Raw genomic sequence first — 25,837 nt, forward strand, 5'->3', positions numbered from 1 at the left:
TCAAGAGCAAAGTCATTCAACTACCTCAGAGTGCTTTCCAGCAGGCTGTAACTATGCCATCCAGAAACAAAGCAAAATTCACATTCCAGGAGGACAAAAAACATGATCCTAACATAGGAAACCTCTACAATATTAACTTCTGACATCACTCTCTTCACTGCATTAGTCAGCTGCTGAGAAATTCAGTGACATGACCTAAAAAGATGGGTCTGTAGTTTGGGGGTTTAATTAGCCACTTTATAATTTTGCAGAGCATAATATTTAAGGCAATTTTCACCTTTCTAGGGTTAGGCCGAAGGAGGTGAACAGGTACTGTGCCAATTAACACTTATTCTGTCGAAGGAAGATAATCTCCTTTAGGATGGGTCAGCTTCAGGTGTTCTGTGCAGAATGGTTCAAGCACTGATGGACCATCACACAAAAGTAGGTGTGGCATGAAAAATTGGATATACTGGGGCTGGGCTGTTATTCTACTAGTTCAAATATTGTGACACTATTTGGAAAATGTGGCTTAGAGAGTAGCTCTGCAACATTCTTTATACAGACAAGTAAGGTAAAAGGCTCACTTACTAATATAATCATTACAGTGGTTTGTGTTGAATTATCTGGGGGGGTGCTACATCTTTAAATATTAATATTAAACCATGCCACCAACAAAGAAAAGGTATGGTTAAATGCATCAATGTTAAAGCAAGCTAGGGTGGTATAAGGAGCTTTGTTAAGACTTTTTGCAGTGGGCTTATTAACAATTCCAGAGCTGTTTTGTTATAGATGCCAAAGCAGATGGGAGAGAAAGTGGACACTTAGTGTGAAAGAGAAGTTGTGCCACATGTAACTATTACTGCTGGTTAGATTTATTTTTTTCTCTTGGCTAATGGGCACTATCAAAACACTAAGGCATCCTGAAGTGAGGTAACAGGGGAGGGTAAATAGGGTGGGTGAGAAGTGCAATGTAATAAAGAAAGAAATTATGCAGAAGTTCACCTGCTGTTGTCAAGATCAAGACATGGAGAAGAGCATCTGCAATAGAATAGATGGTTTAACATCAAAAAGGAACAGAAAGGGGGAAAAAAAAAGAATGAGTTAAATGAAATACTGAAATACTGGAAAAATGAAACAGATTTCTAAAGCAAACACATGAACATATACATATATATGCATATTCCTCACATGTGGGAAGGTTGGAGTGAGTATGGGAAAGAAGCCTACACAAACAGCCTCAGTTCCAAGGGGCCACCACCAGTACAGCAGTGAAACTGGAAGGATCTGGTTTCTCTATGGACACTCTCACACTGCAAGCCAAACACCTCAAATGCACAGCTGGATTCCGAGTAAAACTCTCAGAAGCAGACAAGGGGAAATGCTGCTTGGTTTAGGTATCCACATCTAAAATGTGGACTGTGGGATACCAAAGGCTGAGGCACCCAAGGTAATTCCAGCCAGCATTCCTGACAGAACAATAAAGCGTGTTTTTCTTTTCTTAAAATCCTCTATCAATACATTGTGCTCCACTTCCTTCCATTTCAACATGTTTCTTGTCCTCCTTTCATTCTACAAAAAGACAAATTTCAAACTCTCATTTTGACCTGTTTAGGCCCTCAGTAATCACTTAGTGTCACATGGACAATTAGTTTTCCAACTTCCCTTTTTTATTTTATGAATCTCCATTGCCATTTTCTTCCATTAACATGCTCTGCTATTACTGAAACACTCTCACTCATTTTATTCATTGTAACTTTCTGAACAAAAGCCATAAAGCTGAAGCATAATTTGAAATCACTTAGACTTTCAGATTTAAGAAATGACTATCAGCTGGTCGCTGCCAGGTCCTGTTTCCATAATGATTTCCAGGAAATCAATCTCACATTGGGAAAAATATATAATGGATTCAAAATACAACACTTGAAATATATTTTATTTACCTTGTTAGCAAGGATCCAGCCTCCTTTTTTGCAGACATGCAGCTAAGAATGATAATTCACATTATTTGTCACAGTACGAGCTGCCCAATCCCTCATCTTTTCATAGATGGAAACAATGACTTCCAGCAAGATAAACTCACTAATACTATCCCAGCTGTGCAATTCATTTCAAGGTATAAGTAATGACACACTCTGATCATCCATTAGTCAAACAGGGACTCCTTCAGCAAATGATATAAAAGAAATCAAGATTTGTCATCAAACAGGAGCTTTACTGTGAGTTAGAGTTGGAAAACCTGCAGAGCTGCTGTGTATTTGCTCTAGAACACAATACAGAGTTAATACCAAAGCATGGACACAGAGCTCCTTCCTCACAGTGCCATGAATCCTGACAATACATCAGATTTGCTCTCTTATCTACTGTGACTCTACACAGCTGTCAGGAAAAGTCTGAGAAATATAATCTATACAAATAACTCCACTGTATCACCAGAACACAGCTAAGAGAACAACATTGTTTTGCACACCATTAATGCTTTTAAAATCTTACAGTCACCCTTATCTTCACCATTCATGCACATTCTTATGGGAGATAAAAATATGGTATTGCCAAGCAATGTCTAAATGCTGCAAATCTTTCCGTTCTGTGATTTTTTTTTTGTCTTCTAGCTTAATAAAAATACACATGTTCTTCCACAATAGGATATTGTGTGGTATGAGACTAAAACTGTGAAACATATTTGCATTTGTGTAGGCACTGGTTCTGCCTCTCACATTACAGCAGGAAATTATAAATTATGTCCCCTAACATCAGCTCTAAAGTCATACAACTCTATCTTATTGGATGTTCGGCATATGTTCAGTATGTTTTGGCATACTTAGAGATCCTTAACTTTGCTCAACATTTAAGATCAACTAGTTTTATGAGAAGAAGAAAATTTGATTTGCTTGAAGTGCAGGAATTCATACTTTTTTCTTCAGCTGAAGCAGGAAACTGTCTGGAAACTGTCAGTGGCGTAAAATGGCCAGGAGACCTTTTATGTTGAGATTTTGAGCCCCACATGAACACTATCGCTTAGGAGAAAAATCTTTTGGGGGTTTCAAAATGGTTGCCAAAGACTTTGACCAAAGAACTTACTTTTTCTGCCTTCTTGATGAAATTATCAACATATTGAAGGAACAGTTACATTTAAAAGTTAAATGGATGGTTAAAACCTTTCCCTTCTGAAATTTCAGACATGGACGAAGATTCAGTCAGTTATGCAAAGGCTGAAATACATGCCTGTGAAGCTCCACATGGAGAGAACAGTTCCCTATGAATTTATCCTTTTGCCTGGGGGTGTTACACTGTGATCCACAGGAACACTGCCCTACAATGGGAGATCTGTAAGAACCCTACAGCAATGTGGGGTTCGCCACCGGAGTAGTGCAGGGAGAAAAGTGTCATTTCTCTCAGATTGTACAGAACACAAACTTACTACACCTGCAACAAACAAATTACCATCCAATATTTTGCTGATGTGTTATTTCTCAAAAACACCATCTGAATTCACCGCATTTTCACTATATCGGGCAAAACCAAGGCCACACCCTTGGCACAGGACCACTGACAGTGTTTATCGAGGATTTCTTTCAAAATTCTACTAGTTTCCTTTCATGATAGGTAACTACTACTTCACTACATGCCCTAAATGTCAGCCCTGCTGCTGATTCATAAGAAGCCATAACAGTGGCTGTCTGCATGTGGGGAGGAGTGTGGCTGACAACAGGGCTATGAATCACAAATACATTTGTTGTTCCAGCAGAGTGAGTGCAACAATCGTGAACTTCTACAACTGTTTCGCTTTTTAAGTAAGGTGCCAGAAGCAAAACTCTAGTAGTCAATGTACTTTTCTAAGAAAACAGATGCACCCCAACAGTTTATGACTCAGACCAATCTAAACAAGATAAAAATTAAGTGTTGTACAGTCTTTTTCAAAGGCTGAGGAATTGTTATTAAAGCTTCCTTTATATATTTAGTGGCAGGTTAGTGTGTATATACAGAAAGAACATAATTTGTGTTGGGTTAAAATTGACTATTTCATGTAAGGCTGCAGAGAGTGTTGCTCCTATTAAAATCACATGTTTTATCCTACCACTAGCATCCTGGTAATCCCAAAAGATGGTAATACCACTCACACTTTTTAAAAGAAAACAAGAAAATAATTGCACATCCAAGAAATTAGTGCCACTCTTCTAGCAAGTGTTTAGTTCATCCTCAGCAATCACAGGAAAGACCTACCTTTCAGAGAGGGCAAATTAATACATCCTTTGGAAAAACCTGTAAGCTCTCTAGGGTTAGAATAAAGCACCAAAGCAATTTTAAAGCTTTCATCCCAGAATATATATAAACAGACACACACTTTACATATTAAGTATTTTCATTTCATTTGTTAGTTTTGGAGCTTATGAGAAGCAAATCCAAACAGTGCTGGTCACAATCAACTATCCTACAATCAGCTAACAAACCATATTCTCATCTATGTCATGTGAGTCCATCTGGCAATATTGTCCCTCCTCTAGATCTGGACTGCCTGTCATTCCAAATGGGACTCCAGGGCTATTTTTTAAACACACAGACTGTAAGATAATAGCAAACTCATTCGAGATTGGCAAAAATAATCTTTCCCCTTGTGCTGTCCAGTCACGCTGTGTACACAGCCCACAGAGATTAAATGCTTTTTGATTACTCCAGTTTATTCTGAATTCATCTGCACGTTCCCCACCCCATCTGACGGCAGAGCACAAATGGAGAATTCAGTGTGAAGACTGCAATTACTTAAAACACAATAAGGAAGAGCATTTAAAATAAATGCAGTCACAGAGTTTAAGGCCAGCCAGGACAAGGTTTGTAAATATGATCTTGGCTGGGCCTGCATTTTGACCATGACAGTGAGTTTGCCTAAATGCAAATGCTTACAAAGAGTCAGTTGTACATGAAGACAGTGGACAAATATGTGCAAAGCACGTGCTGTTTAGGTTGCTTCTCTATTCATGTAATTTAGAAGGGCAAACACTGGAGCTGGTGCTCACCTCAGCTATTCCACCAGCATGGTAAGTGCTGACCATCTGGAGTGATTAAGCACTTGGTGTCAATTATTATTAACTCTGAAAGGCCTTGTACTTATTTCTCCATAAAATACACACAAATGCCTGTGTGTATGTGTCATTTATCACATTCATTCATTCCCCTTGAACTTGGGCTGAGGGCCCACTGACTTGCAGTAATTTCAGTGAATAGTCTTGGTACTCAGGCTTGCTTGATTGTCAGAGCTTAAAAAATCATAACAATTTATTGGCAGCTCTAGGAGGCAGTGAATTAAAATACAGCTCCTAGTTAAGCATTAGTTGAAGCTTGTGTCACTGCAGGTACTCTGTTTCTCATTTTGTCATGCAATGCTAATTGATGCACTCACCCTGAATGAATAGGGCTGGAAGAAAGAGCCACATTGTCCAAGATTTCAGGGCCCAAGCTTAAGCGATATGAATTCCTTTCAGCTTCTTTGGCCAGAGTTGTTACCTTGGGAAGCAAAATAACCTCATTTTACTACAATGAAATCCATTAATGAACAACAACAAAAAAAAGTATTTTGCATAGTGGTGCCTAAAGCATTTAAACATTTTCTTTTAAAACAAAGGAGTACTAATAGCATTAAGATACTAGAAATCCTTATTGTAACACTTAGTATTTCCCTACAGTAATCCTATGTTAGTGGTCTCAGTGAAAGAATGCTGTGATTTCACTAAGAAGGCATTTCCTAAATCTCTTTTTTTTAAGTACAAGCATATTTCAAGACAGTATCTTTTAGGACAATGGCTACGAGTTCATTGCATCCCCTGAATGTGTGGCACGATGTCTATTAGCAACATTCAAACATCAGCTAAAATGCAGAACATGAAGAACACAGTCCCTGAGCTACATTCACACAGCATATCCATTTATTTTGGAATAGACTTCAATACTGCACGGCACAGTATGCCATTAAACATGCCTAGAAAACGGAGAGGTTTGTACTCAAACGATCCAAGCAGCGTACACCACACAGTCTCATCCGAGCACTCTGCAGAGCAGCCTCTCCCCGTTTCCTGATCTCTGCAGGCAAGAAGGGGCTTGGAGAGGTTTGCTCACCTGCTGGCTGGGGATGACCACGGTGTCGTCGATCATGGCGCTGTCGCGCAGGTAGGAGGCGTGGCTCAGCGTGTGGGACCTGTCGGAACTGAAGGACCGCAGGCTGGGAGGTTGGTAGGATGCCAGAGCAATGCATCAGCAGCACACAGGATGTTGCAAAGGTGCCATGACAGATCGAGTGGGAGAATGAGAAAAGCGTGCTATTAGCAACACCATGCAGCTTCCAGGGGCAGCAGAGCACAGTCAGGAGAAACACAGCTTTGCACACCTGTGTTGTGCCACCTGTCTGACCACGGGCCACAAAGCCTTTGCACTGACCTATTTGCTTCCAAATGCAGAACCTAGAGGTTAATCTAGATGACAGTTTATTTTATAGTCACAAATACTTTAGATTTGGCTTCGTGTCATGATGTTTTCCTCATAACAAAGAGCATTCATTTCTGTTAAGGCTCCTTGGAGAACTTTTGTGCTGCACCACACAAGCAAACAACTATAGAAAACCAGTATGCTACCATCCTGAAGAAAAGCTGGAATGGCTCTTTCTGAAGCTTTGTTGGGACCTACTCTCTCCCTTAAACTGTAAATCAGTGAGCCTGACGTTGTCCCCTGGAAGGTACACACAGCAAGGCGAAGTGTGGCCAGCCGCAAGCTCCTGTGTAAAACAGAACCTTCCTCTGAATGCCAACAGCATCTGCAGGGAGACAGCCCCAGCGTGAGCACTGATCTCGCTCTAAGTGCACACAGCTTTACAGAGCACTGGTTGCTGTAGCAATGAGAGGTGCAAGGCAGTAAATAAGCTGCTTCCAAGCACTGGCTCAGAACGTAGCCGCAGTATCCACCAGCAAAAAGCAAAAAAAATAGACAAATACGACACCACAGAAGGACGTATTGAGGTAAATGGGGTTTCTGCTACCAAAGAGCATAAGCTCTTCCATTTTATGCTCACTAGCTGCAGTACGACAACAGTGATTTTTAAAACCAGATCATCCACCTTCAGATGTTGTGCGTGTGCTCTGTGATGTTGATGTAGACCTTGAGGAATATCGCACCTCTAAGTGAAGGAAGCAGTTTTGCTTTCCTGGCTTACACATCCGTGAGTAGTGCTCCTAATGACTAACATGCTGGATCAGAACAATAGGCCATTTATCCTGATGCACAGAGTTTTAAGGGATAATTCATTTTCAGCAGTTAGCAATAACAGTCACGGGTTCATTACAGATATGAGTTTCAACTGTTTTAAGTGCATGTCATCTGATTCAGACCACAGCCCTTTTTAACAATAGTTACATGCACTCAGTAATTTTTGATCCATTTATAGAAGCAAATGGTTATCTTATTTTTATTAGAAATAAATGTATGACATTGAAGAACAGTCAGTGCTGTTGATCATTTGCTTATACCAATGGCCTGTTCAGCATCCCAGGCGGATTATGCAAAACTGGAAGCGAAGACAGGCATTACACAACTGTCAGCCTTCAGAAAGCCTTGAGGACAAAGCAAACCAAAAAGGAACATTTTTTCTTTGGTTGAGGAACCAGCCTCAGTAGCAGACCCCATTTGCCATCATGATCCTGCATTCATTTCCATGTTTGACACTTCCAGAACCACTCTGCTGAGCCATGCAATGCTCGTGAGAGAGTCACCATCCAAGATGCAGGCTCTGCTATTCAGCTAACACCATGTCCTGGACAGATAATGAATGAAGGGAAGCCTGAACTGCCTTTGGCTGGTTATCCCGCTATGGTCATTCTGCCCATCCTCACTGCTGCTACCACCACTACGAGCAGCCCAGTGCTGTTCACTGTGCAGTGCCTGTACATAAGCTCTAATAAATACAAAAGGAGCTGGGCTCTTTCTGCAGACAGGACAGGCACATCCATGACTGAGGTCTGCAGGCAGTGACAGTATAATTATATATTATAGCACAATAGGGTTGTGGGACCAAGAACACTCAGGCCCAGAGACAGAACTGTGGAACCCAGGAATGCTGCAACGCTCCTGAACCTAAGAGTGTGTCTTGCCTGCGTGCACAGGCTCACATCACCCACCTCCAAGCCCCAGCCAGGGACCTGGTGGCATCCAGAAAGCAGGACCAACATCCCCTTTGCAAGTTTCTACTCTGCTTGTCTGAGGGACCTGCAGTGCACACTCACTTCCCAGCCTAGACAGAGACCTGATGAGCTCTAGACCAGTTGAGCATATCTCTTGTTTAGATGTCAGTGTGGATTTACAGATGTTCTTTCAGAGGCTGAGAAAATACCCTGTGGCCACTGAATACTGTAAAAATGGACCTCAAAAATGTTTCGCAACAGCAGCATCGTTCCTTTGGTTCTTCAACTCAACTGTGCGCATACAGCAGGCCTCCAAAGTGGATGAACAGAGACAGGTGCCATAGGAGGAGGTAGAGACAACAGGTGTTCATGCTATGTAATACCTACCTGGGCATGATGCTAGTGAAAGCATATGGAAAAGAAAAATGAAGGGAAGAGAGAAATAAAATAAATAGGAAAGATGGTTATAAATGAAAAATACATGTTTGTAAATAAAATTGTTTAATGTGTAAGATCATATGAGTCTAGAGTGCTAATACTACCTTGCTTTACTGAATTCCCTGAAAAACCAAAGTCATTATAATGCAATGGAAATCACATTAAAAGGAAATGCAAAACAACTGAAGCAGGCTCTGTGAAAAATCTTAAACCCAGTAACCTGAAGGTGACAGGAAATGAGACCATGAAGTTAGAAAGATGCCTTTCTTTCATTATTTCTCCCTTCAGAATTTAGCTGCATTTCAGTATAATTTTGTTTGAAACAGCATTTGAAATAATTGTCATACAATACAAATGAAACCGCATCAGTGACATGTCAGTGAGAATCAACTGAAATCCAGTGACAAGATTAAAAGCTAAAATATTCTAAATGGCAGCTTAACTTGAACTGGCTGCACAATCATTTCTATACAACATCTTAAAACCTAAAAAACTCCCAAACTTCACTACCATTGAGAGAATGAAAGGTTTTGATTTTAGGCATTCTGATGTAGTTCATAAACTTCCTCTGAGAGTTAAAAAGCCACACAGTCACTTTGTTTTTTGTTTTCAGTGGACTTACTTTCTAAAAACTAACAGAGACTCCAGGCTTGCAGGACTTGAATGATGGGATTTACACATGCTGTGAGGCAAACCAAACTGTTTCCTGACATCTTTTGTTCCAGAAGCAATTCCCAGCCTACTCAAGTAAACAGAACGGATCCTACTGATTCCACTGAGCTTCAGAAATGCTGCCAGGATAACGACCAAGACTGGAAAACGAGGTAGCTTCAAAATTCCGGTGCCAAGATATCAACTTTTTTTCTTTTATTCCCTTCAGTGTACCCCAGTTCTAAAGCCAGTGAAGTCTGGAGACAGTGCTGATTTCACCCAGGAATGCCTGGGGGGCTATTCTGAACTAGAACTGTGGGGGTTAATCTGCCAGCTTGAGCCTACACTTATGCTCACTAGTGAAGTCTTTCCTTTTGGGAAGGGAACTCCATATTTTTTGTAGAATATAATGACACTCAAAAAAAAAAAAAAAAGAAAATCAAAGCTGCATGCATTGTTATTCCACAAAGAGATCTAGGCTTAAATTCAACTTTTTAGATATAAGCAAATCAGTACATTGTCTGGACTGAACAAACTAATGTTTCTATTATTTTTTTATTATTATTATAGTTGTGTCAGCAGAAGGACAAGTATTCTCTTTCCTGCTAATTCAACCATGAGGCACCAAAAAGAGTGGAGGGGCTTGCAGACAATACACTCACTGCCTGTCCGGTGCAGAATGACCAAGGCCATTGCTCCTCTCCTGATACCCTGAGCCAGCAAACCACTCCAAAAAGTCAGCTCACCTGATGCCCAAAGCCCCTGTCCACCCATCCCCTGACTCGTGGCAGCAGGAGATGAGGGTGATCACCAGTTCCTCCTGCAAAGTGGTGACTGCCACACCGAGTGAACCACTGCTGGCCAGCACACCCCAAGCACAGACCCCGCAGAGGGATTTCACACACTTACAGCAAAACGGGTGCAGAGGCAGCATGAGAAAAGTTCCGTATGCAGGCAAATACCTGTCTGAGCGTCCTCCTTCCAAGCTGTACCTCAGGTAGTTCATCCCATCTAAGAACTGGCTGCTTGGCAAAGAGTCATCTCCCAGCTCCCGGAGGTCTTCTGGCCTAAGGTACTCCCCTCCATCTCCTGTCATTGTGTCATCACCTGCAAATCAATCCACAAGGGATAAGTACACACATGAGGTCGATTCCACCGGCACCTCAGAATCTAACAGCTGGATGGCACAATGAACAGGAAGGCATTTTCCACTCAGGAAACACTGCAAACCACAAGCAATTAATGTATTTAATCAAACTGGCACATGAAGCAAGGTATTTTGAAAAATAAAATTAAAATCAAGGTGATTAATCAATTAGATTTCGTACATTTTTTGCTGTTGCACACACTGGCAAGGAGCACGCTTCTTTGCTATGCTCTAAAGCGTGGTCTTTGTGCTCTTTAATTCATTTCAGCTTTCTGGACACAGCTGTGCTGCATCCCAGCCTGACAATTTACGGTTAAATATCACCACTTACTTGATTGTAACCTACATGTATTCAGACAAAAACAGCCTTATGCCTTACAGTTGCAAAGGTTAATTTAAACTCTCTTCTGTCCAAACTTCACATCATACAAGGCTCTGCCACCCATATTCCAAGATCTTTCCGTGATCAGCAATAAAATTCATGTTTCTAGAACATAGCAACATCCAGAAACTGGAAATAAGCTCACTTGCATAGATGGGAATGATCATAATTTGTAATTAATCCCAGCCTCAATGATCATTTGTTATCTGACACAGTAACCTTTATCCATATACTCTGAATAATGAAATTGAATCCTTTTTTTTTTTTTTTATTTAGCATTCTTTTCCCCAGGAAATTCTGTCTATATGAAGTCACAGTTTGCTTTTCCCCAGCAGACTAACAAAACAGATTCCATTGCCAAGCAACATGTAGATGTTTCTTTTCATTCCCACTTGCAAGACGCTTCCTCTCCACGGTTTCTGCCTGGATATTTCAGTCATTTTCCCTCTGGTAAATCACTGCAGTGTGAGCCTGCCAGAGGCTTGGTGTGACCCACAGAGCCACACAACGTGACTGCAGGCCACCAAGAGCTGCCTTCTCACTTGCTAGGCTCTGTGGGCAAACTGAAGCTCATCTTATTACTTATTTTCACAAAGTGAATCAAGCTATTTTTCTAGATGACATTTCAGCTAAGAAATAAATAATTCATTGTTTGTCATCTAAAACTAAGTAAACTTTTGGAGGTTTAAGATTTTTACGCACACATAAATATTTTATGTAAAAATCAGTCTTGAATCTTTTCAGTATAACAACAAAAACTCTTGAAAATTCCATCTGCCCACAGTAAGAGGGAGAAACTGGGCACAGTTTCACAGAAAACAATAAAATGCATTTAATCACTTCATGTTTCCTTTCTTATGACAGACGATGTCTCCTGTTTCCTGGGAATGTCACATTAAAAAGTACAGGGCTTAGTGAAAACTTGGAAGATATTAAGGCAATGCTGTTAATCAAACAGTAAAAGGAATTTCAAGTTATATTTCAAATAAACTAGATAATGATAATCATGCCAGACATTCCATTTATAATAGAAACAAAGGCAAAATCTTTACCACTTTCATCACACCCACAACCTTTTAAAAAAAAAAAAAAAAACAACAAATCCAAAGTCTACTCTGATTTCAGCTTTGGCCTCTCATCTGAGAGATGTCAATAGCAGGGCTAAGTAGCAGTGTTTGATGTGATGGGACATCTGCAAACAGGAACCAGACCATGCACAGCTATCTCAGAATAGCAGGCAGGGACTGAGGGAACTCCCCCCACGGCCTGTGCCCTCCCATCTTCCTGTCCTGATTGCCCCAAACATGCAGTGCCTCCTAGCATACGGAGAGAAAAAATAGGTGTTGAACTCTAAATGATTGCATGTGCAGCTGACCAAGGGCTTCCTGACACAGCAGATCTCACCAGATGGCTGCTTTGTGGCAATACAGGAGCTGCCCTTTTTCATCATGCCAGAAACAACCCGTCTGCCATCTCATTCCCCATCAAATTAGTGCCAGGAACATTCCCACCACTTACTAACCACTTTGTGACAAATATAACCCTTGACACTGATGGTTTGCACACTCCATGGTTTGCAGCGGCCATCTATGAATTTGCAAAATACAACTGCTGCATGAGAAATGCTCTGGAAATTTTTCCCCCAAAATACTGAGAAAATACAAAAACAAAATAATAAAGGAAAGGGGGTTGTGTCAAACTGCCAGAAACGGCTTTTAATGGATGTTTTTAAAGCCAGATACAGTTATATGAGTTCGCCAAAGTCATTGTTTTCTCTGCAGCATGCAGATAAGTCTAAAGCTCACCACAGAAGCGCTGCAGATGGAGAAAGGACAACTATGGCAATAACAATTTTTATGGAATATATATTCCATAGCTGCAGAGTTTCTCTGACACTTGGTTTGGACACTTTCAATTCCCTAAGTCAATCCTCTGTTTAGCGGCCCACGCTAGAAGCTTCCCTGTATTACAGCTTGGCTAATGCTTTAACTTTGTTTCTTTTTAGCCAGCCAGGAAAGTGGGGTTTCACATGTGGGTTCAGATATTGATACATGACCTAAAATTTATCCTCATGTCAGCTATTGGGAGCTCAGGGCAGCATGCACAAAATGGCAGCAGGTGAAGCAAATCTCAAAAGAAGAAGCGCACTTCTACTCTCAAGGACATCAGGGGAGGGAGAGACACCTTGATTTTGTTTTCTTGCCTATTAACCCATTGCAAAAAGAATTCCAGTACTTGACAGGCGGTTACCGAGGTATTTAGGAAATTGCTATGGGGGATCTAGGTAAGAAACAATAAAATAACAAACTATCCCTACATCCCTAAGCCACCAAGGCTTTACTTCGGTAAATCAGCACCCTGTGGCTACATTTTATACTACTGGATACAAAGTTTTTTATTTAGAGGGTGAACTAACTCAGAGCTGCTATCCTAAATCTACTGTGTTTTAAGGCGCAGCAACAGCAACCTAACTCTATAAAGAACAATTCCTGGCTGCAACTTTAACTTCCAGATTTAATTAAGGAAATGAAATTTTCCCACTAATTCAGGTGCTTCTTCAGAGGAATTATGTGCATGTACAACAGCACTGGACTCTGCCTAGACTTAGCTGCTCATTACTCACACATACGCAGCAGCATTAGCTACTCCAAGGCCACGTGTGTGGGCACGCAGGAAATTCGTTGTTGTATTTAAGCACTGTGGGTGATTTTCTTTCTTATCAGAAATCGGATGCAGCCAGATATAGGATCAGCTGTGACCTGCTTCCTGGAATCCAAGGTCACTACAATGCAGTAGTTCACAGATAGGACACCTTGCACATGAAAAGCTTTGTCTCTCCCTGCTCTGCAATTGCAGCACTATTTACAGTTTGGTGTGGGTCAACTTTCCTGGTTGCCATCTCAGGCCATGCTGCTCCTGACAGTGGTGTTTCACCCTTTTCAGCCTTTCTGTTCTCTTCTGCCTGCAAAAGTTGCCTGGCTGGAAAAGAATTTGTCAGGACAAACAGATTCATTTTCACACAGGTCAGTTCTCTGGGCTGGGTCACCACACGGTGGAACGTTTGTGCTGCCAGAATGGAGGATGTGGGCTGGCACGGTTAGAGCTTGACAACTTCTGCAGCAGCCAGAACTTGGTCTCAAGCTGACACCGAAACTACAGCTTTTGAAAATTCATTGGCAATGAGGAGGCTCAAAAAGAAACAAGTGAGAGCTCTTGAACATCCTGTTTTACTGGTTGTATTCTCTCTCCACAGCACTACACTTACTGCACTGTCTCCCATGGGAGTCTCAAAGACAAACCACTGTTGGTTTGTGCAGCTCTTCTGGCACAAAAATGAAGCATGGAATGGACACAGAGGTGAATATTAATATTTGGGGAAATAAGAAATAAACCAGGCTCTTGCCTTTTCTATATTTTCTTGTGTGTTTACACAGACTCAGGCCTAACAAAAATGTTTGCTTGTGCTCAACTTCACTAATTCTGTAGACATCATTAAAATACATTCCACAAGACGCTTCGCAGCATTTTCCCTTTATTGCTCTAAGGATCTCTCAGGTGCAAAATGCTTCTTTTGCGGTGACAGGTTTATAGCAACTGAACTTAGCAGCAATAGAGCCAAGGCTGATACAATGATGATAAACCTACAGAGTTTTTCGTGCAACTTTATCCACACTGAGCATTTCTGCTGGCAGGGTACACGTTGCACAAACCACGTCACCAACAGCTCTGCCTATGGGCGTCTGTAGTGCAACCCCCACGAGCAGGGATTAAATGCCATTTTCAATAAAAAATGTAATGTGATTCTGTTCTAGAGGAAGATTTGGTTTTGCAGGTAACATAAAAAGTAAAGGATTCTGAATAAAAATTCAGTGGATAAACACCAAAAATGTTGCAAGAAAATTGAAGATGGATTAGTGGGACTCAGTCCATTCAAGATATTTTAAATAGGCTGCCCACAGCAGGACCTTACACACCAAGCTGAGCTACCTGATAGGTAACTGTCTTTTATTTCATACTGCTCAGACTGTATGTTAACTTTGTTTTAAGAACACGAATACTAAATTAACAACATGACAGCATGCAATTACGTAACAGAACGATCTTCCAAGCAAAATGCAAAGGACTTATCATCAGTGATGAACATGCTACACAATGGGACCTGAAATACTTTGCTCAAGTACTCTTGTGTTCGGTTTGGTAATTATATAAATACAGCTGGCAGGTTTGCAGCAGCACATCGATTTATTTCAGAACATATTGTGTCACTTCAAAGAACACAGCATCATAGAAACCTTACTGCTAGCCTCTTAGGCAGCTACCCCACCCCAAAATGGTTCATCCTCTCTATTAAACAAGTTCTGCAGCCTTCCTGTCCCCAGCTATTTTAAGTTACTGCGACAAGCACCATCCACATTAGGAGTTCTTGCAGTGAATGTTAATTCAAAGCACAGGACAGCATTAGTTATGCAGGACAGCCCCTTCAAGTTCTGCCAACACACTGAAGATATAGGTAATAAATCTGAGATTTTCTGGCTTCCCTTCTTCCTCCCACCTTTCAAGAAACACACACTCAACCACACTTCAAAAGTAACAGAGAGGGGCAGTGTTAGATACCCAAATTCTGCAAACATGTGTTGTTACTACACAAAAAAATAACAGTCTGAGTCAAACAGAAAGAGAAAGTCTGTAGGTCTTACTCCAGGAACTCCTGCTAACAGCACCCGTGCCACTATATGCTTCCCCATCACTGAAGGGCTCCTCATCAGAGTGTTTAAAGGCTGTACAACACACAAATTGGTTTGAGAAACAGGAACACCCTGCATCAATCCAGTAGAAGCAGGAAGACATACTAGGCTTTGTGGATTTAAAGATGATTCAGTGGCAGACCAAAAGACTGGGGGAAAACTAAACAAGGTGAACATAAGGCAATAAGCTATTTAAAGGTGATTCAACATAATAATTACACAAGTAGTTGAATGCTTCTTAATCAGAGACAAAGTAGCAAAATAATTTCACTGGTCATGATGCAGCAGAAAATAATTGATTTTAAATCACACTTGTTTGCTTTTACATTTTAAAACAGAAAGTTGCATCTGGAGCCTAAGCATCGTATTTTCTCAAGAGTGTAACTCATTTATCAGCATAAATCCCATTTCTAAAAGCAATACAAGCACTTATAATTCATGAATGCCATTAACTTCGTGCACCATTTAGAGCCAAAAGTGCATCTGTTTCTTTGTAAAAGAAAATACCAACCCTGTAAGCTGAGTTTCAAAATTCCCAGGACTTTCCGGAAACTAGTCACTCTACAAATTATTTGTGGGAAATAATAACAACCACCACAAAATGGCACACATAGGATATTGTGATATTGACACACCCAAGTGTAAAAAGGAGCACAGAAAATCCTTCCAACTGTGCTTGTATTTATTAATACTGCTGTGACTAAAATTGCTAAGAAGTCACTCGCAAACTCTTAGAAAAGGGTGGGTTTGGGCCGTTTCTGCAATTCTGAGCTGTATAAAGGTGTGATACTTCACCACTCTTCCCAGAAGGTCGGAGAAATTCCCTTGGGAGGCAGCTAAGTGGTGGGACACATCTCCTATCTGTATGTGCCAAGGCCTCTGAAACCCAAGCACTGAATTTATGGGCATGTTGTTACTTTGTATCACACCATGTGCATCCTTGAGCTGTCCTGTGCCAAAAGCTCCCTCGAGGCAACGCTCTCCTCACCCTCCACCTTCTGCATCTTCTTACACAAATGTTTCCAATTAGGCAAAACTCCTGAATATTCCTATCTGATACAAGCGGCACAGATCCAAAACATTTACTGCTCGGACTCCTCTTTATGCGAGGGTCAAAGCCAACTTTGGGGCAGTTCTACAGTGAAATTGTAAAGCCTGGAGTAGGGAAATGGTCTCATTTGCCAATTTGGTTCAGATAAGCTTTTTCTGGAAAAGATGTAGGGATCCAGGATTTTGCTTTGTTTCAAATTTTGGCATCTTTATAAAAATACCATGATGATTACATCATTTAAAAAAGGAACCTCATTACGAGCACAGCAAAACTAAGATGTCAGAGTACTCAAGCAGCTTCTTGAGCCCATAGAACAGGTTACATAGGTGATGTGGAAGAGGAATTTACCAAAGTCACTCACCTTCTTCATCTGACACATCCAGGACCTCAGTCATTGTCTCGGGTACATTTAGCTTGTGCTTCTCTGTTACAGTCTGCAAAGAGAGAATCATCAGTCAGAGGAGCAAAGCTTACAGCAGGGCATTTTCAACAGACAGCAGTGGGATGTGCTGAGGCATTTCATAACACGCTTGCCCTTCTCTTAACTTGCTTCTTCATCTTTATTCCAGAAGCTCCTATTCTCAGTGCTGCATAAGGTAACATTTCTCCTGGCAGAAAAGTACAAAAACATAAGATAATGAGCTGGTCAGAGAAATAAAAATTTATTTATAAATGGTGCATGTAGAACAATTCAGCTCAATGTTTCCAAGATGATTTTAAAATGAATTAGGTAATGTCTACAGAAGAGCTTGAGAAAGTTGTATGGGGCATATGGAAATTATTAAATTGTAAAACATTTGGAAATGAAGTTATGAATGATGTGAAATTCCTCAACTAAAAAAAGATGTGAAGGATTTGCACAGATCACTTGAAACATTTCTCCCCCTCTTCAGAAAAAGGTGACTACAGTGCATATTAATTATATCCTTTTCATAAATCATGTACATTCCCCCTAAGCATGTGCACATCAGAGGAAAAAAAAACCAAAAAACTTGTTTGATTCAGAAGATTCTGAAACATCTTGTGCACCTAAAAGCACAAAATACTGTGAATCAAAGCAAGTATGGACTGAGGAATAGTGGGAGGATTCTGGTAAGACGTAAGAACAGGAAAACACTGTTAGTTTGTTCGGGTTTTTAAAATACAATTTTAGCTTTATAAATTACTTCTGTGAGGAAACAGAAGATCCCCAGGGGTGCTGAATCAAGAATGGGGACATCGTTTTAGCATCCAGATTCACACTGGAGAAGAAGATGAAGAACATAACAAGAGAAACTGTAGGAAGTGCAAGATGTGAAAACCTTATCTGGAGGGATCTCTTCAGCACGCTAGGACACAGGGGACAAAAAGCCAAAGGCTCCAAAAGGAGCAGTGATCAGAAATGCCTCGGTGACAACCAAAAAGTACCCATTTCCCTGGCTCCTCCCAGCGAGCTGCAGAGGGCAGCGGGCAGCGGGCACACGGCCCTTAAGGAAGTGTGGGAGCACAGGTGCCCCTCTGGCATGGAGAGCAGTGCCAGGAGGCCACCTGGGAGACCTTCTCAGGTCTCCCTGAGAAGCCCCCTCTGAGGCAGTGCTCCCTCCCTGCTGCAGACAGTGTCTATCAGGCCTACATTAACATCGCATGCAAAGGAGCCAAACTTTTCACGGGAGGAATAATTAAATCAGCCAAACCCTGAGACCCTTATGCAATATTCTTTTGGGAAAATGCCTGCTGATATCAAGCAGTGAAGTCAATAGCAGCTTTTGTTCCGCAAAACTTACTAGTTATTTCTTGGTCCTGTTATGTACTTCTCTGCTTCTAACAAACTGACAAAGCCAGCCTCCTTGCTTATTGTAAAATACTGCACTTTAATAAATAACTAAGTTACCAACTGTGTAATTACTTTGGAAATTAGTTTTAAAAGTCTGCTTTACGTTTCTGAAATCTATTTAACTCTGACAGCAGTTGCAGTTTACCGTCCTGAGGTACAGGGAAAGAACAATGCCCTTTGCCTCAACCGGCAATCCTAATTAGGCTCCTAAATTCACTCTTCCCCATGAGTAAAAACAACTCATTATTTCTGTTGCAGCAGAACACATGTTCAGGTTTGCAAATTAGTTTATATTCAACGAACGGCCCCACCACCAAAACTGACTTTTCCCCTGTATTCCCATGGCTTTCCTGGGATAGAAATGTCAGGCAGCAGTGGGGTGACAAGGCCAGCGATGACAGATGGGGAGGTGCTGTCATTCAGGTGGCACTGACTTTGTCTCTTCAACACCAGAGTTAACAAGTGAGCTGAACAATCAGCTAAGTTAAAGCACAAGCTGCAGGTAGGGAGGATCACCATCCACTATGGACCACTACATCCATCTATTTGTCCCTTAGGATTTTACAGGCCTCCCTATAGAATTCTGGTCTCTAAGGCTTGCAGATATTATCTATTTACAGGGAAGCAAGGATACTTGATTGACTCCCTGACTTTCCCATCAGTAGGAAAACAATTACTTCATAATTTAACGACTGAAACAAAACTTGGAAAAGAGATTCAAAAGAGTGTGCATGCACATGCACATTACAGAACAAAAAATCTTCATTGCCAATTTTGGAACACTGAACTCAGCAAGATTCATTAATTCTAATCCCAACAACTTCTGTTGGAATTACTGGTTTTAAAGGAACTTCTAGTGTGATATTAGAATTTTTTTAATTGATAGGCACACCAAATGCTCTCAAAATTTAAAATCCATATCTAGCCCCATGAATGGCCCACATGGAAAATTGCTCAGTCTGTATTTCTCAAACTCCCTATGTTTAGTGAGAAATCCAGGATGGAGTTTACTTAAGGCTTCTGTATTTGAGCCTTTCATTGTGAGGCCAGATTTTCACTGGATGGCATAGAATAATTCCAATACATAATTCAGGTATGTAAGCACATATATGTTTGCAGTATACTGCAAACAACCCGAAAGCTCCTCATATATTCATCCATCCACAGTAAGGCTGCGCTCGTTTGTATGAATGGCCCCAAACTTAACTGCATAGCAAACATCCAAAAATCCAGTTTATTCTCATTTCCTATTGCCCTCTAATCTCGCAGTAAAAACCGTGCACTTTATTCTCCCTGTTGCTATATATTCGTGTGGCTCCACTAATAACAGCACTAATGCAAGGAAGAGGAAGATTTGTTCCAAATTAGAGCAAAGAAAGGCTTTGGCACTGGAGATCTTTTCCTCATCTCAAGTGGCAGTGACTTGCATATCAATCACGCGTGGAGCTGTGTAACATCCTGGTGCAGGGCTCAGCCCAGCCTCAGAGAATGAGGTAGCTATGGTGACAGCACCTTCTTCTCAGGCTCAGCGCTGCCCTCAGGTCTGGCAACACCAACCTCACCATCTGGAGAACCTGACTGCTGGGAGCACCTGCTATTAGCCCTCCTTTGCAGGGCTTGTTCTACATTATGTTGAACCAACATCCCCCCGCCACAAACAGCACCATTCCATACATGCCCCTAAGGCACAAGGGTTGGATGTATTCATAGCTGGAGAATCTGAGTTATCGAGGGCTCCCACCTGACTTTCCAAGTATGCAGACACTGATCAAGATTTCAGATTTCTCTTCTGTGCGAGGACTAAAGGTCAACCCTGCAAGTAAGTTTCAGTACTTGATTCAGTCCTAAACCCCAGACATCAGGGATCTGGCAGAAAATACCATTAATCCTCAAGGTTTAAAGAAATATTTATCCTAAGTTAATAGCTCACACGTGTCTTTTTGTAGTGCAATTCCTATTATTTCAAAGATGTAACACTTACATGAGACAAGGTCCAAGGTTGCACAGTAAAACCCAGTGGAAATGACAAAGGAAGTTACTGCTTTTATCAAGCAATAAATTAAAAACCTGTGCTAGGACACAGCAGGGAATATGTGACAAAGGCGTCCTCTGAAGCTTAAAAATATAAGAACTAAACTTTCTCCAAAAAAATTTTCCCTAGGTTTTATTTTCCTAAACTTCTGATTAGATACATATGTGTTTATGCATGCACATGTGTGATGTGCTATATGATTAAACAACAACATGAAGTAATAACAGAGACACACAGTCTTTATTAAGAGACTTCTGGAATTACGCCGGAATTCCTCCTCCAAACCTGACTCAGCCTGATCTTTGCAGGTCATTAATAAATTACTGCTTATTCTATTTGTAACATTATGCCATGTTATCTTTATTGCATCTTTCTTGGTTCATATCAAGTGGGATTTGCTGACAGCATGCAACAAAATCAAAATTATATTCCCATTTCTTTACAAGTGATTTTGGACTTCTCTTCTTCTAATCCCCTCCATGACAGAGCAGTGGCATCTTTTTTAGTAATCTATGGATTTTTACAGCTCTGAGCTCCTAAATGCCATCTAGAGCTGATGAGGTTTCTACACTGCTAATCTTGCATTAAAAAAAAAGTCAAATGAAATGAAAAAGCATGACCTTACAGCAGTGTTTCAAGATAAATGCAGTAACTGAGATTTAAATTAAATCTAATTTTTTAAATTATGCACTTTTTCTAACATTCTCCCTTCCTACCTGCTATGACATTTGTAGATGGGAGGTAAAAGCACAAGAAGCAAAAACCTTCTCCTATCAGGGTGTCCAAATAGATCAGCTTTTCTTGGCTTAAAGCTGCAGTACCACCTTGCTGATGTTCAGCACACACCGTTCACGAGCCCTGATGTCAAAATACAGACTCCAAGAGTGTGGAGCACTGAGAGGACGGAGCCCATAAGGAAAGATTCCTATGCATTTGGGAAAAACAGGATCTGTTTGAACTGGAAGTGGCATGAGTAAGAAGATGATGGATGTGATTCACAGTGAGTATCATTAGGCTTGGCTCCAGGCCATGGCTGGTGCAGTCCAAACGTAGAGATGCTGCAAGAATTGGGCCTCAGGAGGTGTCAAAAGCGTGGAGATGTAAGGCCAGATGGGAAAGGAGAGATGAAAAGACAAACAGAGAAATGGCAGGATCTAAACAACAACGCACAAACTTCAGGAAAGTTTGGGTTTGCAGCTCAGACCCGCGTCTAGAAACAAGTTTCACTCTGAATTGTTATTTTCCATCGGTGTGCACACAGATTTTGTTTCCTAGCTTCGGGGAGCCTGTTGCCTTGCACACACTTCCACACGCTTATAAGAGAAGTTCAAAGCACCGTAGCAAAAATGCAACAGAAAGGGGTGGGGGGGGGGAGGGGGGGCGGGGAGGGGAGCTAAAACTCCCCAAACCAAACAGAAAAGGAAAGAGATGCACGGAGAGCCTGAGGGAAGAGCAGAAAGACAACACTCCGAGTAAAGAAGAGCCACATCTGAATGCACGTGCAACTCACAGTTGTGGTGGTGGTGATCTCCTCTGTTACAACCTTCAGCGTATCGACCACAGAGATGTATCCCAGGCGCCTGGCGATGGCTAAGGCTGTGTTACCATTCTGAAGGGAAGAGAGAGGGGGAGAGCGCGCTGAGAGAGAGGGAGGATTGTGATGTGAACCAATGAGATCACTCTCCACGCCGCATGAGCCAGCATTTCCATCCAAAACAAGGCACAGCCTAGGAAAATCACGGCTTTTTTACCGTTACATCTGACTCTGTCTTTGTAACTTCTTTAAGACTATAGCCCCAATTGCCATGGTAACACAACACACTTACATCTGCCAGCGATTCCAAATACTACAGCGCTGTATGCTTTAACCCTTCAGGGCTCACATTTCACTATGCAGCCCGGCTTGCCTGCATAAGCTGGGGGGTTATTTTGCAGAAATACTATTCTAGAAAGTAAAAAGTATTTTAACTTTTTATGGTTTCACTCCCAGTTAAACTGTTACACCTTGACCAGGTACAATTGCTTATCTGGGGAATACAAAATTACAGCTGTGTTGTCTACATATACTCCTATTCCTTCACACATCAAAAATGTACTTCCATTAACAGTTCACAAAAGCTAGTGATTTAACAAATACAAGCCACAAAAGGCTTGAGGTGAGGAACATAGTTGCATTTAAATACATTTATTTGCACTTTGAATGTTCATAACATTTAAAGACATGTCATTCATCAAAAGGACACTGAAATAATTTAACAAGTGTTTAGGCCTATTTATCCCCATTTCATCTCCTCGAACACTGGCACTCCACAGTCCCTGTGTCACTGAGCTTGGGGAAGGGAGTAAGGGACGTGTTGCATGGCTCTTTGTAAAGGGATCTACACAGAATTGCTCCATGCTCTTTTGCACTGAACCAAGGGACAACTTGCTGGTCTCCTGAGGAGAGAGCCTGTACCTACAGCCTGTGCCACTCTTTGCACAGAAATGATTTCTCTTGTGACCTCACTGCACCATGAGCAGGGTTTAGCAGCCTGAGCGCTCTCCCTTCCTCAGCAACAACTTCAGTTATCTATCATTTAAACTCTTCTGTATTAGCCTAGTTCAGCCACCCTGAAGCAACACCAAGTTTGTGGATTAGCACACAAAATGAACAGATTAACTTCTTCACAGCACAAATAATTTGACTGTTACTTCACTTGCACTGTTACTTCACTTGCACATTAGCGGCTCATCCATATCTCCCAGATGGCCAGATGTCTCAGGTTTAAATTTTATCTCAAACTAGAGGTTGCTCTGTGTGGACAAGGACAGAGAGAGTATCTAAGGAAGCACCCAACTGTGCAGCAAAGACACATCCCTAAGGCTGCTTGGACTTGGGTTAGACCTGGGCATGACAGGCCAGGAAATCAAGTCAAAAGACCCGCAGTTAAACACCCCAAACAGTACCTACAGCCCCAGAAGCTGACTACAGTGGTGTCTCACTTGATGATCCAGTGCACAAACTGGGATTTTGGATAACTTGCACACAAGACTGTTCCAACACCAAACATGGCGCCAGTGCTGATTTAAGCACACACACTAAAGGTATATGGAAAACTGATCCACTCTGGGGAATGAGTTGTGGACACTCTGGCAGTGTTCTAACGATTACCTAATTAGAGGTGACTAGTAACAACATCAACGTGAAATAGGACAGTCGCATCCCTGGCTGGCTGACTGCAGAGAATGAGCTGTGCCAGGAGCTATTGATGCTCTTTGAGGAGGTATTAACTTCACTGAGTTCACTGAGGTTAATTCACTAAGAACCAACTGGTTTCAACCGATTCAGTGGATAGAGGGACAGAAATCTGGGTCTAAACTTTAAAAAAAACCCCAAAACCAAAAAAAACACCACCAAGTTCTGAACTGCCCTTGATTTTTAAGGAAAACTCCTTCAGGAGATATCAATTTCCAGAGAAAAGTGTTGAGGTGGAGGGAAAGTGAACGAGTCTGGCACAGACAGCTATGGCCAGCCTGATCCTAAAGCTCAGGAATCTGCTTCTCTGCCTCACGCTTAGCTTAGTGCGCAGTTCGGTCGGATGTGAACTACCTTAAGAGGATAAGGAAGAGCAGAGGAAATTACATTTCCACATATGACAACCAGCTGTTTTCATGAGGAGAACTTTCACCAAAGTAACGGCCTGCTCTCGAGCCCTGAGGAAGGAAAGAGAAGAGCTGTCCAGGGAAACAGGCTCCCAGTGGCACGTCAGACTTACCGTGGTGATGGCGTTGGGCTTGGCCCCGTGCTGCAGCAGAACGTTGATGATGTGAGTGTGGCCTTGCTGAGCAGCCTGGTGAAGAGGGGTGTAGCCATTCTGTTACCCACGGCGGTGACAGCAAAAGCAAACAAAGAACAAGAACCAATCGTTACATCAGACACTTCACTTTGCTTCCTTCTGATCCTTTCGAGATACTTGAAACATAAATTATGACACCAACTGACCCCAAAATAATAAACCTTCAGTAATAACAATTCTCCTTCCCCAGATTAATGGAAATGTAAAGGAAGGTAATATACTTATTCAAAAATAGTTTCTCTCACAATAAAAGAAATCTATGAAAAGATATTTTCCCCCATTTTCTAAATCAGAGGAACGAACAATGTGGGACAGCAAAGTTAAAGGGGCATGTTGAGGGCATAGAGTCATAGCTGAGGCAGAGAACATTCCTCTTCCTCTCACATCCTAGTTTTCAACAGAGGGCCCGAGATTTGCCTTGAAAATATCTGAGTCTCTTAAAAAACCGCATCATTTTTAACAGCAGTGATTAAAGCCTGTTTGCTTTTTAAAAGGCTAACAACATATACCTATTACAAATGTCAATCAAGTTTAGCTTCACTTTGCCTCCAAAAGGCTGGACCAAGCTGTAATTACACTGCAGATTTGTACACAGTGTCTGCCTTAATAAACAGGCTTAGTTCAAGATACTCATCCGCTCTAGTGGCTTGTTCTTGTGTCACACAATACAGAAACATAACCAAAGTGTGCTTAAGCTGGCTGATCTGAGATGGTATTGTGTAAGTCCAGTCAAGCAACTGATTTCCAAAATTATTCGCAATTGGCTTTGAAAGCAGGCAGAGAAGAAACCGGAAGAAAACCTTGGGTTGATCTCACTGTACACTTACACAAAGCCTGGGGCAGGCTCTGAAAACCTGCTCTGAGAGTTAACTCTGCTGCAAACAAACAGATGCCAGTAATGCTTTACACTGCTAGTTAGATGGTGATAATTCAGAACTATTACAGCTCTTGTATTGACAACATATACAGTTCTTATATGTGTGGACTGCTAAGAACTACTGCGCGCTGTGCGTTCTAGTGGAAAACAGGTTCACCACCTTTACTTTAAGAGCGTAGTCCTTGAAAAAGAGAAGCCATGTGTTCCTTGCACAAAGCGTTCTGCAGGCTTTCTCGAGTCAAAGTCCAAGCTGCAACAGGGGTTATTCATTCTTTAACATGCCTATCCTGAATCCAGGATTTATTCTTTCAACTGAGTCCACAACACCAGTTGACAGATGGCCAGCATTTTTAGTGGTCCCTAGGTGTGAGATTGTGGAGAACTGCTTCCTGATACAGATTTGCTGACTAAAATGAAACTATTCTAAATAAGTAAAATACCTGGGTGAATGGAATCATAATCTGTCCCAGCGGCCCTTTAAACAAAAAGAGAGCCCTAATCCTAAAGACACAGCTTTGTCTGTCCCTTGAGTTAGCCTCCAAATACCTCAGCTGAATGTCTTGGCAGCTCTAGTTTGGACCCCGCTAGTGTCTGCTTCATTAATTCTCATCAGCTGTTTTTCTAGCAGTGTTGCCTGTCCTTTTGGAATCCCTGAGCTTTGCCCGTTGATTTTGGGTGATCCCATGAGGGATGGGGCCAGAATCTTTTGTTGATTTACTTGGCT

General features: G+C 41.5%; 1 protein-coding gene across 50 annotated transcripts in view; it reads right to left on the bottom strand.

The window, feature by feature from the left end:
• Positions 1-25,837, bottom strand: part of ANK2 (ankyrin 2) — a 277,263-nt gene that overhangs the window by 42,837 nt on the left and 208,589 nt on the right. For 11 of the 50 annotated variants that reach the window (XM_038134945.1, XM_038134950.1, XM_038134937.1 and 8 more), the window contains 10 exons: positions 24,156-24,254; positions 21,911-22,009; positions 16,917-16,989; positions 15,457-15,537; positions 10,193-10,337; positions 8,529-8,540; positions 6,091-6,193; positions 5,378-5,481; positions 1,923-1,964; positions 985-1,020 (listed from right to left, as the gene is read on the bottom strand). In XM_038134945.1, the coding sequence (XP_037990873.1) occupies positions 985-1,020; positions 1,923-1,964; positions 5,378-5,481; positions 6,091-6,193; positions 8,529-8,540; positions 10,193-10,337; positions 15,457-15,537; positions 16,917-16,989; positions 21,911-22,009; positions 24,156-24,254 (794 nt within the window). The remainder of the gene's footprint in view (positions 1-984; positions 1,021-1,922; positions 1,965-5,377; positions 5,482-6,090; positions 6,194-8,528; positions 8,541-10,192; positions 10,338-15,456; positions 15,538-16,916; positions 16,990-21,910; positions 22,010-24,155; positions 24,255-25,837) is intronic. The other 39 variants (XM_038134956.1, XM_038134975.1, XM_038134982.1 and 36 more) reach the window with 13 other exon arrangements.

The sequence above is a fragment of the Motacilla alba genome, chromosome 4 (assembly GCF_015832195.1).
Source record: "Motacilla alba alba isolate MOTALB_02 chromosome 4, Motacilla_alba_V1.0_pri, whole genome shotgun sequence".
Lineage (NCBI taxonomy): Eukaryota > Metazoa > Chordata > Aves > Passeriformes > Motacillidae > Motacilla > Motacilla alba.